General features: G+C 44.3%; 1 protein-coding gene across 2 annotated transcripts in view; it reads right to left on the bottom strand.

Moving 5' to 3' along the window:
• Nucleotides 1-15214, bottom strand: part of COLEC12 (collectin subfamily member 12) — a 207418-nt gene extending 192204 nt beyond the window's left edge. Inside the window, exon 1 of one of the 2 annotated variants that reach the window (XM_073631440.1) lies at nt 14787-15214. In XM_073631440.1, coding sequence (XP_073487541.1) covers nt 14787-14793 — 7 coding nt within the window. In that variant the 5' untranslated portion in view covers nt 14794-15214. The remainder of the gene's footprint in view (nt 1-14786) is intronic. The other variant, XM_073631441.1, reaches the window with a different exon arrangement.
• Between the last annotated feature and the right edge of the window lie 5071 nt (nt 15215-20285).

Here is a 20285-nt window from a genome sequence, read left to right as displayed (position 1 = left end):
TGTTTATCAGCACAGCCCCCCCTCGGATCCCACCCAGGACCACCAGGGAAGCCGCCCAGGACCACCAGGATGGCCATCCACACTGGACCACCAGGTATGCCCCCTAGACCCCCAGGGAAATACTAATCTGTGCCCAGGCAGCTGCCAATATATGCCCAGGCAGCTGCCAATTAGTGCCCACTCACAATGCCTACCACTGCCAGTGCCACAAGGGATGCCTATCAGTGCCTCATATCAGTGCCACGTATCAGTTCCCAGCAGTGCCGTCTATCAGTGCCCATCAGTGCTCAGCAGTGCCGCCTATCAGTGCCCATCAGTGCCACCCATAAGAACCCATCGTTGCATCCTTTCAGTGCCCATCAGTGTTGCCTATCAGTGCCCATCAGTACCCACCAGTGCCACCCAGTGCCGCCCATCAGTGCCACCTATCAATGCTCATCAGTGCTGCATATCAGTGCCACCCATCAGTGCCGCCTACCAGTGCCCATCAGTGCCGCATATCAGTGCCCATCTTCAGTGCCCGTCAGTGCCCGCTCATTGGTGCCACCTCATCGATGCCACTTTATCAGTGCCTGTCAGTGCCGCCTTATCAGTGCCCATCAGTGAAAGAGAAAACTTACTTATTTACAAAAATTTTTAACAGAAACAAAAGCAAAACTTTTATTTTTTTCAAAATTTTCGGTCTTTTTTTATTTGTCTAGCAAAAAATAAAAACCTCAGAGGTGATCAAATACCACCAAAAGAAAGCTCTATTTGTGGGAACAAAATGAAAAAAATTTAGTTTGGGTACAGTGTTGTATGACCGCGCAATTGTCATTCAAACTGCGACAGCACTGAAAGCTGAAAATTGGTCTGGGCAGGAAGGTTTATAAGTGCCCTGTATTGAAGTGGTTAAAGAGGAACTGCAGTCTGCTCACATCATTTGTAATAAAAACATCTTTCTGAAGCTTCCCTCCAACGACTTTGCATATAGTATATATATATATATATACTGTGATTCTGTACTTGCCAAATATGCCGCAGAAATCTCCCTCCACTAAGTCTAGTTGCAACCATTTTAACTGTGGGTAGCTGAAGCTGCTGCCTGTTCACTTCCTGGATTTACACAGACACACAGAGGCACACCTCCAGCTCTGCAGCCCTGCAGCTTTCTTTGGATCTCTTATGACTCACCCCCCCCCCCTTCCTGGCAAACTCAGACAAGAGTGAGAGCTGTGCATGATGTCATAAGCCTAGGCTAATGACCAGACAAGAAACAGGAAATGGGCTGTATAAGGTATTTACTGGCAGAAAAAAAATGTTTTACTATCCAAAGTTAAAACAACAAGGGCAGAATATTTAATAGATGGACAGTTCAGAAAATGACTGAAGGACCGCTGTAACATGGGTATTATGAACAGCTGCTCTAAACTATGCCTGCTACAGTTTTAATAAATTCCCCCCACAGTGATTTAGCAAATGAAATGTAATCCATTTAGGGTTTGAATCAACTTTACAGTCTATTTTTCAGCCACATTTTTTTCATTTAGTTTTAGAGTAGAGTGGGAAAAAGTTTAAATGTCTGCCAGGGGTTGATTTAATTTTTTTTTCAAGATTTTCTCTCATTTCCTGACCCTGTGACCCCTCAACATAGGACATAGTGGGGACAGAAAGGGATGCGGAGTCAATACAGGAATCATCTCTTGCAGGTAGCAAGGTACCATGGGATATGTAGTCCTTAGAAATTGAAAATAAACAGCATTGTTGAAGCTGGTCGGAAGACAGATAGAACTCACAACATGAAAGGAAAGTTTTCAAGAAAGGGATTATATTGATGCCTAAAGTTTACGCTACTGCATTAGCTTTAGTACTCCCTTTTGACCTATTGCACATTCTTTGTATTATCTCACTGGCAGGTTGCCACATAATGACTGGTAATTTCTCTTGTTCTTGACATACTGTATGTATACTCAACTTGGTTACTTGATACCATGAAAAATCCTTCAATACAATTTAAATAAAAAAAAGAATGAAAAATTATATTGGATTGTCAAAAATAACTATTGTTATTCTCAGCTCCCGGAGGAGATGTTCCCCATGTGGGGAACATCTCCTCAATGCTGCACCAATGCCCTCAATGACCCTCAATGCCGTACCAATTGCACATGGATGCCCTGTAAGTATCATATAGGGTGTTTTACTCCCCATTTCTTTTTAGATTTTTCACACCTGTGACTATAATAGACCAACTAGAAATGCACAATATATCATTACAGAGATATCTTGCACGTGTACACGCTTGCTTCTGATGAGTGACATCAAGTCACGAAACGCGTTGAGCTAACAGATGTCATGTTCAAATCGCATACTTCATCCTACCACGTCAATGTGGATTCTGTTCATGCATTGTGTATTTGACTATATCCTAACCATGTGCTATCCAATTTTGGGCTTTTCTATATGTATCATGTGCCATGATTTTTTGGATTATTTATGTATATTGTATTGCTGTATGAAATAAAGCTTTTTATTTTAATATCCTACTCTATGCAGGTATTTAATTACATGTGTAGTATATCAATTTTCTATCAAATATGAATTATGAGACAAATGTCCTACTCCTTTATATATATTATAGATATGTCAATTATAATGCCACACAACACTTGACCCTCCTCGTACTTCATTTAAAGTCCCACCTCCCTGTTCTCTTTTGTATAAAATAATAGGGATGGAGGCTGATGACAATGTCATCTCCTCATATAAAGTCCCACAGACCCCTCTCTTTAAGAAACTATTGTTTGTATTGTTATTACAATGCTGATCTTAAAAAAACAAAAAAGTGTAACCTGCCCGAGGGTTGCCGCATGTGTGGGCAATACCAAATATTGAACGTCTGGGAATGCCTCTCATTTCCCAAAGACTTGAGAAAATGTTTCCTTCGGTCATTCCCAGAAAACAACCACAAAAACTATGATTAAAACTCCACTACTCCCGGAGATATCGATGACCATTGCACAGAACTAGAAAAGTGAAATCGTGATATAATGAACGTTTTGCAAAAGCAATAGATGAACATTGTCTCATTCCTGCATACCACAAGCCGGAATAGCTGAACTCCATTTCAGTCATGGAAGAAAAACATATATCAAGTAGCTGCATACATTGAACTTTTCTGGTCATCCAGAAGTGACATATTTAATATTTTAGTGAGAAAAAATATTTTGTCAAATTACAAAAGAAAGCAGCAACATATTTCTCAACTTTTCACCTCAAAAATACCCCTATAAAAAAGGTAAGGCTCTACATGCAGTCCTTGCCAACAGTGACTCAAGCTTGTGATTTGCAAGTTAACTACATCTGAAATGTGTTTAGTCACCTGTATTTCACTTGTGTTGAGGTCTGGAAAGATACCCTGGTTATGGCTCTGCTGAGAAGCAACTTGGCAAGTGTAAAGGAAGTACTCAAGTTCCAGAGTGATGTGAGCCATGACCATATAACAGTGTAACACTATCCTGACCGGGACAGGCTTGGTAACACTGCACTATGTCCACTATGACTTTTATGAACTAAGATGCTATAGAGAACTTGTTATCACATAATGATGTGTTTTTAACACTTTTATAAAGGCGTGCCCTCCACAAATTTAGGAAATGTATACATGGAAGTCTGGACCCAAAAGGAAGTCAAATGCCTCCATGAAATATCGTGCTTTTGCTGCTTTTGAGAAAAAAAGATATTTTGAAGTGCATTTGCAATGCATTGACTTTAAATTTATGGTGCATTTATTGTGCATTCTTACCACATTCCATTTTTTTAATATAATCTTTTATTTTTGTTTAGCATATTTACATTCCGGGAGGTTATACAGAGTAACAGTTTCCAGATTGTACAGATAGTACAGTTTCGCAAGAAAGCAATGGGTTGACTTTATACAAATCTCGAACGCAATGATATTATTACTTTTTCACCTAAAGTTCTAATGTTTTGAGTACTACGTTTTGAAGCATATATTACATTGCAATTAACTAATACAGAAGCATAGAAGCAGTTAAAATGTCACTCAATAGGCCATGGTGTGTTTAAAAATTAGACATTGCAGGAGAAAAAGCAAAATGCAGAAGACCCTAATCAATGTTCCCACTGCAGACTGCTGAGGTCCAAGGGCCACACGTCATATACCAAAGGGCCACAGGTTGGGCACCAGGTATACAGGTCTTAAATTTAATCTACAAATTGCCTACATTGGTATTTGGGTAGGCTAAATTAACTTTTGTGTAGTGCTACCCCCCTGCAGGACCTGCTGGTAGTTTGGTCTTATTTCCCCCCTTCGAGCACACACAACCAGGCATAGAACATTTTCAGCATTTTGCCTCTGACTCAAAGATCAGTCTAGGGGTTTCATATTAAGATTTTTATTGGAACAGGAACTTGGATATAACGGGGAGCACGGGATATCTGCAAAACTGTACAACTTGAGGACTGCTTGACTCCAGGTTGTATTGCACAACCCTTGGCTGTTAGGCATAAACTTCTGGCTGTATTGCACAACCTCTGGCTGTACTGCACTTGTAAAAGAAATGTCCCACTGGATCCTTAGGCTGAATGCGACCTGTACCCCTTCCAAAGTCTCAAAGCACCACGCTTTTACACTCTTCAGCACTGCAGTATACTCACTTTGCCATAGGACAGTTGGACTTCTTCCCACCAGCTTCCTCCTGGCACTCTCTAGTAAGCATCCTCTTAGCTCAGCTCATTCCCTGCACAAAAGGGTTTTCGGTAGGCTCCCCAGCAAAGCTTAGCTGGAACCTCAATGTATTCACTCTGACTCCTCTAGCTTTTCTGCTCCCGGGGCAGAGCCCCTGCACAGGGGTCCCCTCCTAAAAGACTGGGCCCAGGAACACTGCTTCTGCTACTTAGGCCTTAGACTACTTATGGGCTCTCCCTTCACCTTCTGAGCACACCTCCCCAGAGATTGAATGGATTCCAATAAATATTCAGGCTGCATATTCTGCTCTCTTCTTACTATGCCTCTAGAAGATATACCAGCCCTGTTTCAGTGAAGAGGAGAGATCATCGACTTTGGCTGCAATGTCTATGCGGTGCTGTCACCTATAGGATTACTATGGGGCATCTGTTGTTGTCTTTCCCTCCTCTACATTGAAGCTGCCACTGAAAGCCGATCATGTGACTGGACCAGAGCGCCCAGGAGTCCGCTACATACATAGTGCAGAGTTCAAGAGTGCCCTATGTATCAAATCCAGGGTTCAGGGGTGCGCTGTGTAAAGATTGCATTTTCATAAGTGCCCTTTGCACAGAATGCAGAGTTCAGGGTTGTGCTATCTACAGGGTGCAGTGTTCACTGTGTACAGAGTACAGGGTTGAGGAGTGCACTACATAAAAAGTACAGGCTTTAGGGGTGTACTATGCACAATGTGCAGCCCTTTTTCACAGGCTGTCTACATCTGACTTTCACCCTCCTCAGCTCTGACCTCTGTACCACTCTCCCCCATCGCCCACTTTTGCATCCATCTTGTCAGGGCCTGGATCTGAACCTGTGCCCGGTGGTAACTCTTCTTGCTGAGCCACCTGGACACCTGGACAATTCCTTGAATGATCCTGCCTTCAACCTTTTCTCCTTCCATGAACTTCCTGATTTAAGCCATGTCTCTGCACATTCTATTTTCCAGATTATTGTGCTCCCTTCAGCCAATATCTCACTCTTGTCACTCCTGCTGCTGTCTGTATCTTTGCTACCACTTGTTAACGACCATTGGCTTGTTCCTCGACTATGCTTCTGCTTATCTCTACCTGCTATATCTGCTACTGGACCCTGGATGGCTCACCTCCTGATGGGACTATTCTGGTGACCTCAACCTGGTACTAACATGCAGCAAAACCCACCTCCACCATCAGGAGCTCTGTTAAACACTGGTTAGATTATTGTGCTCCCTTCAGCCAATATCTCACTCTTGTCACTCCTGCTGCTGTCTGTATCTTTGCTACTACTTGTTAACGACCATTGGCTTGTTCCTCGACTATGCTTCTGCTTATCTCTACCTGCTATATCTGCTACTGGACCCTGGATGGCTCACCTTCTGATGGGACTATTCTGGTGACCTCAACCTGGTACTAACATGCAGCAAAACCCACCTCCACCATCAGGAGCTCTGGTAAACACTGGTTAGTACATCCTCAGTAGAGGCTGTGTCATCCACCAGGGTGACCTGCTTCTGTACTTATCCAGCTGGTCAGTGGGTGCCTCCCTACTGTTATATCTTCTGGCCTCTGAGCCTGACTCCAGATCATGACACATCTCCCTTCATAGCCCTTATCTCTCCCCCTCCCCAAAAGCTTCCTTGCATCTCACCTAACCGGCCCGGCTCTACTATCTCCTGGCAGTGTAGGTGGCTCCTCCTCTCACTTACAGGGAGATCATTGGTTTGCATCTGTGCACCCGGGCACAGATGGGGATCACATTGCTGCTTACCATGCTATGCTGCATCCCACACTACGCCTGCATCTACATCCCCCCTGCCCCCACCATGATGGCATGGCAGGCAGGGATCTGTGAGAGCCATTGAGAGGAAAATTTCTGTGTTTACAAGTGACAGTGGTGCACGGGGAGTGGAGACCAAAAGTCGAAGTGGTGGAAAGGAGTTCCGCCAAGTTTCGGCTAAAAAATAGCTCTTGGTGCGAGGGCCACGTGAAATGGCCTGGTGGGCCAGATTTGACCTGTGGGCCTTGTGTTTGAAATGTGCTTTACAGGGTAGTTAGAATAGGCTTAGAATTGGGGAGAGAGTAGGTTTAGGTATAGTTAGTATTTGAATGGAATGCTACTTTAAGAACAAACTAAAAGTCTAAGGGGAGATTTACTAAAATTGGTGCACTCAGAATCTGGAGCAGCTGTGCATGGTAGCCAACCAGCTTCTAACTTCAGCTTGTTCAGTTAAACTTTGGCCATAAAACTGGGCTGATTGGTTTCAATGCAGAGCTTCACCAGATTTTGCACGCTTCAGTTTTAGTAAATAACCCCCCATGTGTTCTTCAGGACTGGATACATCTGTTCTGCCGAGAAAGTTCCCCTTGGCGGATAAGGACCCCCCTCTAACCTGAACACCTGAGTCAGCTGTACATGGCGCCTGCGTGCAAAGACTATTTTAATAAAAAAGAGTTTGAAACAGGCCATTCACGGGCTCGCTACGCACGCCACGCTTCGGGCACGGCCTCGCTGCACTCGGTATATTATTATTCTACCTCTATGTCTACTTGGATGGTGGGGCTTTAACGTGGACATAGAGTAGAATGTAGTGTGCAGGCGCCGTGTACAGCTGACTCAGGTGTTCAGCTTCGGCTCTTTTCGGCGGCTCCCTTGTTGTTCCTACTGCGCAAGCGCTACACCTGTGCAGTAGAGGGTGGTCCTTATTCGCCGGGGGAACTTTCTCGGCAAGACAACATCCCAGGAACTCAGTAGATATACCAGATAGCAAGTAACTTTTTGGAGTGATCTGAACGGATGTCTATGGTTGTTTTTTCCATTTATTCCTAGGCAAGACATGCTGGAGCCCAATATTTAAAATCTGACTATTCTTGCTGTTGCTGATCAGCTATTGGATATTAGTAGTAGTCATGCATACATTAGTATTTTTTGCCATATAAAATACTGCCATGTTTTCTTCTTCTCTTACATTTCCTTACAATCCTGGCTCATTCTACAATGTTGGCGAATTTTGAAGCTTTTTTTTCTACTTTCCAAACCCCCGGTTTCCTTTCTTCCAGTCTACCACAACAGCTCTACCACTGGGCCACTTGCCTGCTTTCTTTGTCAGAAAAGCATCTTGTGTGGCCATGATTAGCGTTGCGTACCATAAGTACAGAGGTCACGCTGTATGTTGCCGTAGAAATAGCTTCTTCCTCCATTTTGGCTGCTTCCTCATTCCCTTATAAAGCTAATGTAAAGGTTTCAAACAGTTACCTTCTTGTGTATTTACTGTTTACCTGATATTCCAAAGTTGAGAAGTATTATAGGATTTTACCCTAGTAAGTTTCCAAATATGACATTTTTTATTAGCGATAAATTAACTGCTTCAAATATTGTGGGGTCAAAAAATGACAACGTTTTACCAGGATACAGTATATACCTGCAGGTTGACTAGTCTATAGAGAATTATACAATTCACAAAGTAAGATTACCTGGGTTCCTAAATTGGTGTGGTTCTCTACAAGTCACACAAATCTGAATGGAAATATTCAGGAACATTTTGTAAGTTATTGATTTTTATGCTTTGATCTTTGCTAATTTGATTTGCTTTATTTTTATTATATACCGGGACATACAGTCAGAAGTTTCTTTGTAATAACATTTAGGGCCCATTTACACTGTTGTGTTTTAGGCACGCATTCTGACAAACTAAAACACCTGGGACAAGGTTTGCCATAATAAAGATAGTGCCTGTTCCCATGTCAGAACTACAGTGCAGTTTTGAAAAATACATCTTCATTGTTTTCTGCATTTTAGTGCATTGGGAGTCTCGCAGAAGTCAATGACAATGCATCCTAATGCATACGTGTTCTAAGAATGCTGACTTTCAGTAGGTGTCAGACAAAGTTATTGTGCTGTCTAAGTGTTCGTTTGGGTAGATAGCTAGAGGAAGCTGGACTGCAATGTTCAAATGTGGCTAAACTCAGCATCCGGAAGCAGCAGCACTCTATGGCTGCATACAAACTGGACAGTTAACTGGGTTCAGGTTCTTTGCAGCCAGAACAACCATCCTTGGATGCAAACTGTCGGTATGCGAACAGTGGCACCATCTACCATTGATTTGTACAGGGTACAAATCTAGCCATGCCACTGCTGAGCACGGAGGTGGTTTATCTTCTGGCAATAATTTCAGATTCTCACCAGTGACCGATAATGTGAAATGGCCCTAAGCTAAACTTCTAAAAAATATTGTAATGGGATATTCCTACATATAAATTAATTATTTTACAAATTTCTAATGTACATTATGTGATATAATTATGAAGTGATAGAATTGGTACCTCATTATACACAACTTCCAAGCCACACACACATATTCTGGCTCACAAGCTCAGTTTGCATGTCACGTGATACAATTATGCTGGACGCCTGTTAATGCCATCACAGTATGAATGCACAGACAGGTCTATGAGTGAATATGAATGTACAGATTGGCCTATAGCCGAGTACGAATGCACAAACTTGCTTCCTATTGACTTTATTAATCATTTACAGGAATTGTGGGGCCAAGATAATGGCCACTTTGCTGCTATTGGTATCAGTTTTCAAAATCTGAAGCAAAGAAAATATAAAGCCTTATACATAAAGACCAACTAAATTCTCTAAAGGGGCCGTTTAAACTGAGTTTGAATGGAACCTTAATGCACCTAGACATTGCACTTTCATTGTGGTGCACTGCAAAATATAAATGTGAACCATCCATGTGTTGTGGTGTACATTGTTAAAAACAAAAACAAACAAAATAAAAACTATATGTCCAGTTTCAATTTGTTTCAATATGAATGGGCTGCCTTCAAGATCAATGGGCACCTTAAATACAGTTCACAACAATGTGCAAATATGGTGCGTTACCTTGCATGTGTTAACGAAATGTACTAGGTGTGAATGGGCCCTTGGGCTGGTCATACACAGATTAAATTTGGGCCAAATTGGACAAAATTTGTTCCATGGGTGGCCTTGTCTGCACTACTTGGCTCGACAAAAGGCAATTTTTCAATCGTTCATCAGACAATGTTCAGGCATACAGCCGCCACAGGTTTCAACTCCCAGACAGGGTCATCTTAATGAATGGGCACACCTGGGCACTGCCCAGGGGTCCCAGGTTTATGGGGGCCCCATGATCAGAGCTAGAACAAGGTGGGGGCAGACGCTGTGTTGGTGTGGTGGTGCACTGGTGATTTAGCCACTCCTCTTTGACAGGAGTAACTGCAATGTCACTTCTGTCAGAAGGTGTAGTGGCTGGCTTCGGCAGGAGAAAGGATTAAGCATACCCACATTGCAGGTGGGAGCAGCATTTCTGGTCTGTGAGTACAAGGGGGAAGGGGGAGCACAACTGATGTATGGGGCACTGCGAAGGGGACACCTGATGTTTGAGGACGCTGTGATGAGGACATCTGATGTATGGGTACACCTGATGTATGGGGACACTGTGATGGGGACCCCTGATGTATGAGAGCACTGTGATGGGGGCACCTGATGTATGAGAGCACTGTGATGGGGTCACCTGATGGATGGAAATACCTGATCTATGGGGACACTGTGATGAGGACACCTGATGTAAGGGGACACTGTTATGGGAACACCTGCTGGATGGGGACACTGTAATGGGGATACCTGATGTATTGGGACACCTGATGGATGGGGACACTGTGATGGGGACACCTGATGGATGGGAGCACTGTGATGGGGACACCTTATGTATGGGGACACTGTGATGAGGACACCTGATGTAACGGGACACTGTAATGGGGACACCTGATGTATGGGGACACTGTGATGGGAACACCTCATGTAAGGGGACACAGCGATGGGACACTGTAATGGGGACACCTGATGGATGGCGGCATTGTGGTGGGGACACCTGATGGATGGGGACACTGTGATGGGGACACAGCGATGGGACACTGTGATGGGGACACCTGATGGATGGCGGCATTGTGGTCGGGACACCTGATGGATGGGGACACTGTGATGGGGACACCTGATGTAAGGGGGCACTGTCATGGGGACACCTGATGCAGACTGGTAGGGGCCCAGTGGATAACTTTGCTCAGGGGCCCATGATGTTATTAAGATGGCACTCCTCTCAGAATATTATATCCAGTAATACAGATTTGTTCATACATGCTGAAAAGGAGAATCAAGCGATTTCTTTTCCTGCTCACAGATCAGGCCAGCAATTCGGAAAGTATTACACTGTATTGCAGTCAGATGGCAGCCAAGCAGCTAGCATTTTCAGAATGAAGTCCACAATAGCAGCCCCCATATTTCTTCCACTACAGTTTTTCATTTAAGTTACAAATGGCTAATGACAAATGTCTGGACCACACATGTAGCAATACTTTGGATGGTTGGGGGGTGTCAAAGTTAATAAATGACCAGTTGGTGCACACATGCTAGAAATATAGTCATCACTGTACAGCCATTCCAGTAAACTGAAGTTTGAAGTGGCTAAACACATAGAGAAACACACACAAACTAATACAACCTATTTATATAATGAGCTGATCAATTATTAGGTTTCCAAAAGAAATGAATGGATTCTATATTATAAAACGGTTAGTACAACCTTGCAACAGTAACACATAAACATTCAGATGCAGAGCAAGTCTTTTTTTTTATTATCCAAAATCTGGAATGTATCTTTTTGAAGCTGAAGGGCTCATAAATAAGCTTCATGTCCTGAAGGCTCAACCAGCTACAATTAAGCAGTATTCCAGTTTAATAAATACATTGTTCTGCTTGTTTGTTTTTACAGTCACAGCCTGCAGTAATGTCCTATAAGCGGCTTCGTCTACCGAACTGAACCTATCCTGGACTAGATGCTCTAAGTCTTCACTAACTTAATTAGACCAGCATGCCTCAAACTTGTAACCTCCACTTATGCTCAGATCTCAAATATGTTTGGAAAAAAAAAAGAAAATATTTTCCAGTCAGTGGATCCTGGATAGATGGATGCCAAATTTATTTCACAAGCCAGTCCTGCCTCCACTGGCATATAACCATTTCCAGATGTGTGCAGGAAAACAGCACATCACGAAAGGCCGGCGTGGGGCTGTGCTCAGAGGAGCAGAGGACAAAAACACATCAGGAAAATGCCAGACGGGCCAAAGGAACTTTTCAACAGCCTCCTATACTACCTGAGCTGGCAAGGGCTTATGTAGCTGTGCTTTGTTGTCAAAAGGCTTGGGTGTGACCTGCTTCTCCTTTAGATTGTAAGCTCTCATGGACAGGGCCCTCCTTACCCTCCTGTATTACATTGTATGGTAACTATACTGTCTTCCTTTATTCCATAAAGCTCTGTGCAAACTGTTGGTGCTGTAAACCTGTATTATTTATTTTCATTTGCGCAGTGCTTTATTGAAAATTGACTCAACTTTCTCTCTCTCTCTCTGTCTATATATATATATATATATATATATATATATATATATATCAGTGCCAATTCTCAAGGAGCTTACAATCTAAGGGTCACAACACATGTTGCAATCTGACTGTATAATCATTGTACAGTCAACTTTAAATTTACCAAAATTATGTAGTAAGAGCTAAATGGGTAGCACTAGGGTCGCGGGTTCGAATCCCAACCATTGGGATTTATTTTCATTTGCGCAGTGCTTTATTGAAAATTGACTCAACTTTCTCTCTCTCTGTATATATATATATATATATATATATATATATATTTATATATATATATATATATATATATATATATATATCAGTGCCAATTCTCAAGGAGCTCACAATCTAAGGGTCACAACACATGTTACAATATGACTGTATAATCATTGTACGGTCAACTTTAAATTTACCAAAATTATGAGCTAAGTGGGTAGCACTAGTATCACGGGTTCGAATCCCAACCATGACACTTCCTGCCTGGAGTTTGCATGTTCTGCCTGTGTCTGCATGGATTTCCTCTGGGTACTCCGGTTTCCTCCTACACTCCAAAGACATACGTTGATTGGCTTCTGTCTAAACTGGCCCTAGTATATGTATGAATGTGAGATTGGAACCTTAGATTGTAAGCTCCTTGAGGGTAGGGACTGATGTGAATGTACAATATACACTATATTACCAAAAGTATTGGGACACCTGCCTTTGCATGCGAATAAACTTTAATGGCGTCCCATTATTAAGTTGGGGCACCCTTTGCAACTTCTAATCTTCTGGGAAGGCTGTCCACAAGGTTTAGGAGTGTGTCAATGGGAATGTTCGACCATTCTTCCAGAAGCGCATCTGTGAGGCCAGGCACTGATGTTGGACGAGAAGGCCTGGATCGCAGTCTCCACTCAAAATGATCCCAAAGGTTTTTCATCGGGCTGAGGTCAGGACTCTGTGCAGGCCAATCATGTTCCTCCACCCCAAACTCACTTATCCATATATTTATGGACCTTGATTTGTGCACTGGTCCAAATCATTTGGTGAAAGGAGGATTATGCTGTGGGGTTGTTTTTCAAGGGTTGGGCTTGGCCCCTTAGTTCGAGTGAAGGGAACTCTTCAGGTGTCAGCATAGCAAGATATTTTGGACAATTTCATGCTCCCAACTTTGTGGGAACAGTTTGGGGATGGCCCATTTCTGTTCCAATATGACTGTGCACCAATGCACAAAGCAAGGTTCATGAAGACATGGATAAGCGAGTTTGGGGTGGAGGAACTTGACTGGCCTGCACAGAGTCCTGACCTCAACTCAACAGAACACCTTTGGGACGAATTAGAGCGGTGACTGCAAGCCAGGCCTTCTCGTCCAACATCAGTGCCTGACCTCACAAATGCGCTTCTAGAAGAATGGTCAAACATTCCCATAGACACACTAGTAAACCTTGTGGACAGCCTTCCCATAAGTGTTGAAGCTGTTATAGTGGCAAAGGGTGGGCCAACTCAATATTGAACCCTACAGACTAAGACTGAGATGCCATTAAATTCATGTGCGTGTAAAGGCAGGCGTCACAATAGTTTTGGTAATATAGTGTATATATGTAAAGTGTTGCGTAAATTGACGGCGCTATATAAGTACCTGTAATAAATAAATAAATGAGGGCCTACCAAAACTATTCAATCTGGCAGGCCCTTGTGCTACATAGTTGTAGTGCTACCTCTGTTACAGATTGTAATGCATATGTTGAGCAATAAGTCCCTATCCCACATGCATGTAAACACATACTATGGCCAATGTGGACAGGAGTCAATGGGGTTTATTTACTAAAGCTGGAGAGTGCAAAATCAGTCTCACTTCTGCATAGAAACCAATCAGCTTCCAGGTTTTATTGCCAAAGCTTAATTGAACAAGCTGAGGTTAGAAGCAGATTGGTTTCTCTGCAGAAGTGAGACTGATTTTGCACTGTTCAGCTTTAGTAAATAAATCCCAATGAACATTACCGGCATGTCTTTGGATGGAGCACAGAGAGACCATGTAAACTCTGTGGAGGTAGCGTCCTGGTTTAGATTTGAATCAATGACCCCAGTGCTGCAAGGCAGAAGTACTAATTACTAAACTACTGTGCATAAAAATAAAAATAATAATACTGCGGCAAGTACATCACAATAAGGCCTGTTATATTCCAAGAAATGCAGAGCAAGGCAGGTCAAATGCAAACCTCCTTCGCTTGATGTATTTAAATGCAGGAGAACATATCTGGGAAGGTTAAACAAACGTATCTGAATGTACATAAATGCATTTACACACCTCATCTACGTTTTTCCCAAGATGCACAAAATGTTCTCTAGTTTCGCAGCTAAACTGAATGCATCTAAACGCAGGTAAACGCACAGTGTGAGTGATATCATTTAAAATCATTACCTGTGTTTACATTCGTTTAGAGACATCCTATAAACGCATGTTGGTGTGAACAAGGTCAAACTGTTATCAACAATGCACCACTGAAGGAAATAGGAATCTGCAGACCTGCTCTTCAGAAGCCTCATAAAAGAATGTCTCCTTACTAACATTGCATGGAATGAGTCTGCAGCTGCAAAGCCATGCATGATAAACTATTTCCAATGTTATTTTTCTAGAAGCGCAGTGTGGTGTCCATACACTTACCTTTCATGTTGGCACAGTAGTGGACAATACGGGCAGATTGGAAGTGCCTCTACTGAGTAGTCTCTAGCCTGGTGCTCCTCTGGGTTGTTATATGTCCATATTGCAAGTAGTCAGTGACAGCCTAGCTAGGTGATACCCTTATGAGGGGCTCAGCCCTCAGTCTTTTCAGTCCCAACTCCCTGAAAAAAGAAGGAGATAGCTCTAACTAGCAGACTTTGCTGAATCTAGGAGTTAAACTCCCTCCTACTCTGTCATACGCCAGCTGCTGATGCTGCTCCAAACTTTGCAGACTTGATGCAGGCACAAGGGATGTCACCTACTCCTCTAGAAGGACAACATTTCCAGGGACCTCAACAAAGCAGAAAGGACCAGCCAGGGAAGAAGATATTCCTGGGACTGCACATTTATTGCAAAACCATGTGCTTTTTGTACATATGTGTCTGAGAGCTCCGCCACTCCCCATCTCCTCCCTTTTGAAGTTTATGGGTGTCACTACAGGAGGCTGAGGGGATGTTTGTCCAGCAGTGATACAAGGAGGGAGAGGATGGAGTGTAACATAGCATTCCACATTGTGTATCCCTAATCTGAGAGGAAGTGGGGTGACTGAGCAGCAAGGATAGTGTTACTGTACAGGCAAGGGATGGCGAGCAGAGAACGCCTGGATCACATTAGTGCCCAAATGAGAAACACATATTTAACCGCTTCAGGCTTGATATGGTGTTGATGCTATCGCCACATTTATAGCACGTTCTGCAAAGTTTTGCACGTTGAACATGATATAAAAATAAGCGTCACTGATTTGCCATAATACTTGCTGGAATCAACCTTAATACTTATTGATACGATTTAAAAGTCATTTAGTAATGAATGGTTGTGTGCCCAGCTGCTACTGATTTTCACTGGTTGTTTGGAAGACAGGATATACAATCCCCAGGTCGGCATAATTGAATTAGAATGAAACACAAAACATTTTTTTGGAACTCATGCTATGTCCATTCAGGCGTATGGGATATTATTCCTGTGGGAGGGCAGATTTCATTTGTCATTAGCTGGAATTTCACGCTACAATGGAAATGCTGCTTATTTTGGAAATATGAGGAAGATTGTCAATACATCTTTTCTGATGTACTCAATGAAATAGTTTATCTGATACATGTAGGCCCAAAATAGAACAATATGGGGGAGATTTACTAAAATCTGGCGCATCTGTGCATAGTAACCAATCAGCTTCTAGGTTTTATTGTCAAAGCTTAATTAAACAAACTGAAGTTAGATGCTGATTGGTTACTATGCACAGATGTGCCAGATTTTAGTAATTCTCCCCTATATTGTTCTATTTTGGGCCTACATGTATCAGATAAACTATTTCATTGAGTACATGTAAACGATTTCATTGAGCTGATAGTAACCACTAAGCTTCTAGGTTTTATTGTTAAAGCTTAGAGCCCTTGCACACTGGGGCGGTTTGCAGGCGCTATTGCGCTAATAATAGCGCCTGCAAACCGACCTGAAAGTGCTGCTGCTGTGTATCCAGCGTGAAAGCCCCGAGGGCTTTCACACTGGAGCAGTGCACTGGCAGGACGGTAAAAAAAGTCCTGCCAGCAGCATCTTCGGAGCGGTGAAGGAGCGGAGTGTATACCACTTCTTTACCGCTCCTGCCCATTGAAATCAATGGGACGGCGCGGCTATACCGCCGGCAAAGCGCCTCTGCAGAGGCGCTTTGCAGTGGTATTTAACCCTTTCTCGGCCGCTAGCGGGGGGTAAAACCGCCCCGCTAGCGGCCGAATACCGACGGTAAAACGCCGCTAATAATAGCGGTGTTTTACCGCTGACGCCGCCCCGCCCCAGTGTGCAAGGGCTCTTAACTAAACAAACTGAGGTTAGATGCTGATTGGTTAGTATGCAGAGCTGCACCAGATTCTGTGGGATTAATATACTAAAGCTGGAGAATGCAAAATCAGGCTCACTTCTGCATAGAAACAATCAGCTTCCAGGTTGTATTGCCAAAGCTTAACATAGAACTACTGTAAAACCTTGGTTTGAGAGTAACTTGGTTTTACAACCAAGTTGTTTTGCAATACAAGCACAATTTTTTAATACATTTTGACTTGATATACAAGCAATGTCTTGATATAAGCGTAGCGTCATTGCACAACTGAGTATACAAGAGAAGAGAGACACCTCTAAGTATAGCAATACAGGAAGTCCCTGAGTTACGAACACAATAGGGACTGTAGGTTTGTTCGTAAGTCGAAGTTGTTCGTAAGTCTCAACACTGCATTTGCAAGTGTAACTTCCGGTCGGAACACTGCATTCGTAAGTGTAACGTCCGCCTGTGCATGGATGTGGGAAATTCTGGGCACTTGTTATGTTATCTGGGGTTCTTCTGGCCATGCAGTACATGATGCGTGGAGCACAAGTGGCCAGCATTCAAGGCCGTTCGTAAGTAGGAGTCGTTCGTAACTCGGGTGTTCGTAACTCAGGGACTGCCTCGGGGACTGTAATTAATGAAGGTACAACATTTAGCAACTCACATGGTTGATGATTAAAAGAGGCACATCTAACTATGCAGGCATCTGGGGTAAAGCTGTCCACATAGATCGTCCTCCTCACTGCCATCGACATCATCCCTTCCACGCTGCGCTTCACAAGTGCTTCAAGCCTTGCTTTCAGATCACTCTACTGCAGGGTAGTCTTCCCAGTCATGATTGCAGACTGACAGCGGTGAGAGCTGGCAATGTGGAGGACGGTCTATGTGGACAGTTTTACCCCAGATGCCTGCATACTTAGATGTGCCTGTTTTAATCATCAACCATGTGAGTTGCTAAATGTTGTACCTTCATGAATGTTGTACATTCATGTAACCATATTGCTACACTTAGAGGCGCCTCTCTTCTCTTTTATACTCCTGTAGCTCCTGCTGGATTTTGCTTCTAATCCCCTTGTGGAGGCTTCCATTTGTGGATGGACATTTTATGGTTATATAACCTATCACATTGCTATAATCTTTTTATGTGGACTATAAACTTAAGGATCTATGAATAAATGGTTGTGGAACGAATCATTTGAATTTCCATTATTTCTTATGGGGAAATTTGCTGTGATATACAAATGCTTTGGATTACAAGCATGTTTCTGGAACTAATCTATTGTTTTACTGTATAAGCAAAACTTTTTTTTACATTTTGGATAGAGCAAGGGAGGGTTATAACCGCTGTCAGATTTTTTTTCACCATCTGTGTCCCAGTCTGGAGATTTCCCTTCATTTTCTGTCCTATACTATAGAAAGTGAGAGGATATCCCTGCAAACTAAGGACATTCCTTGGGGTCACCCAGATCACCAGAACTAGTATCCCCTTTGGAAGATTTCCCTGCTATTACTTTTCTGGGGACAACCCACAATTTGGGATTTTCTTTTACTTTCAATGATACAATAATGGTAAACAGGACAAATAAAGAGGGTTTATCTTCTGAACGGGAGCACAGACAGCAATAAAAACTGACAGGCATTCTAATCTCTCTTCACTATATTCTAAACTCCCAAAAAAAAAAAAAAAATGCCTTTAGTTAAATTTTAATTGAACAAGCCAAGGTTAGAAGCTGACTGTTTTCTATGCAGGCGTTTAGTAAATTAACCACTTGTCATACTTGCCAACAGTCCTGATTTTCCTGGTACAATCCCGATTTTGGGACCCTCGTCCCAATCGGAGCTCATCCTGATCAAATTCCTGTGATTTTGCCTTTGTCCCGGAAAATCGGGAATGTTTTAGGCAAAAACGGCCGCCGGGCTATAAAAAGATGGCCGCGGCCGCCGCACGACCTATTCCCCCGTGTGTTCAATGGAGAGGGGAGGGGCATCCAATCGGCTTCTCTCTTCAGTGTACAAGTTGACAATTCTCTTGTACACTGAAGCTGATTGGTTGCAAGGCTTGGAGGCCCTCCCCTCCCCACTGAACACACGAGAAAGCCGGGAACTGTGGCTGTCAATGATGGGGACAGACGCATGTAAGGAGGGCTCCGCTGGCTGCTGGGACATGGATGGAAGGAGGGCTCCACTGGCTGCTGGGGACACAGATGTAAGGAGGGCTCTGCTGGCTCCTGGGGACACCGATGTAAGGAGGGCTCTGCTGGCTGTTGGGGACACAGATGTAAGGAGGGCTCCACTGGCTGCTGGGGACACAGATGTAAGGGGGGCTCCACTGGCTGCTGGGGACACAGATGTAAGGAGGGCTCCACTGGCTTCTGGGGACACCGATGTAAGGAGGGCTCCGCTGGCTGCTGGGGACACTGATATAAGGAGGGCCTCGTTGGCTGCTGGGGACAGAGATGTAAGGAGGGCTCCGCTGGCTGCTGGGGACACTGATGTAAGGAGGGCTCCGCTGGCTGCTGGGGACACAGATGTAAGGAGGGCTCCGCTGGCTGCTGGGGACACTGATGGAAGGATGGCTCCGCTTGCTGCTGGGGTCACTGAGGTAAGGAGGGCTCTGCTGGCTGCTGGGGACGCTGATGTAAGGAGGGCTCTGCTGCTGCGGACACAGATGTAAGGAGGGCTCCACTGGCTGCTGGGGACACTGATGTAAGGAGGGCTCTGCTGGCTGTGGGGACACAGATATAAGGAGGGCTCCGCTAATGGGGACACAGCTGTAAGGAGGGCTCTGCTGCTGGGGACACAGATGTAAGAAGGGCTTCACTGGCTGCTGGGGACACTGATGTAAGGAGGGCTCCGCTGGCTGCTAGGGACACTGATGTAAGGATGGCTCCGCTGGCTGCTGGGGACACTGAGGTAAGGAGGGCTCTGCTGGCTGCTGGGGACACAGATGTAAGGAGGGCTCTGCTGGCTGCTGGGGACACAGATGTAAGGAGGGGCTCCGCTGCCTGCTGGGGACACAGATGTAAGAAGGGGCTCCGCTGGCTGCTGGAGACACAAATGTAAGGTGGACTCTGCTGGCAGTTGGGGACACTGATGTAAAGAGGGATCCTCTGCCAGGGACACTGATGTAAGGAGGGCTCCGCTAATGGGGACACAGATGTAAGGAGGGCTCTGCTGCCGGGGACACAGATGTAAGGAGGCGTGCGCTGCCAGGGACACTGATGTAAGGAGAGCTCTGCTGCTGGGGACACAGCTGTAAGGAGGGCTCTGCTGCTGGGAACATAGCTGTAAGGAGGGCTCCGCTGGCTGCTGGGGACACAAATGTAAGGAGGGCTCTGCTGCCGGGGACACAGATGTAAGGAGGCGTGCGCTGCCAGGGACACTGATGTAAGGAGAGCTCTGCTGCTGGGGACACAGCTGTAAGGAGGGCTCTGCTGCTGGGAACATAGCTGTAAGGAGGGCTCCGCTGGCTGCTGGGGACACAGATGTAAGGAGGGCTCTGCTGGTTGCTGGGGACACAGATGTAAGGAGGGCTCTGCTGGCTGCTGGGTACAGAGATCTAAGGAGGGCTCCGCTGGCTGCTGGGGACACAGATGTAAGGAGGGGCTCCGCTGGCTGCTGGGGACACA

The sequence above is a fragment of the Aquarana catesbeiana genome, linkage group LG05, assembly GCF_042186555.1.
Source record: "Aquarana catesbeiana isolate 2022-GZ linkage group LG05, ASM4218655v1, whole genome shotgun sequence".
Classification (NCBI taxonomy): Eukaryota; Metazoa; Chordata; class Amphibia; order Anura; family Ranidae; genus Aquarana; species Aquarana catesbeiana.
This window is presented reverse-complemented; position numbering and strand designations above follow the sequence as displayed.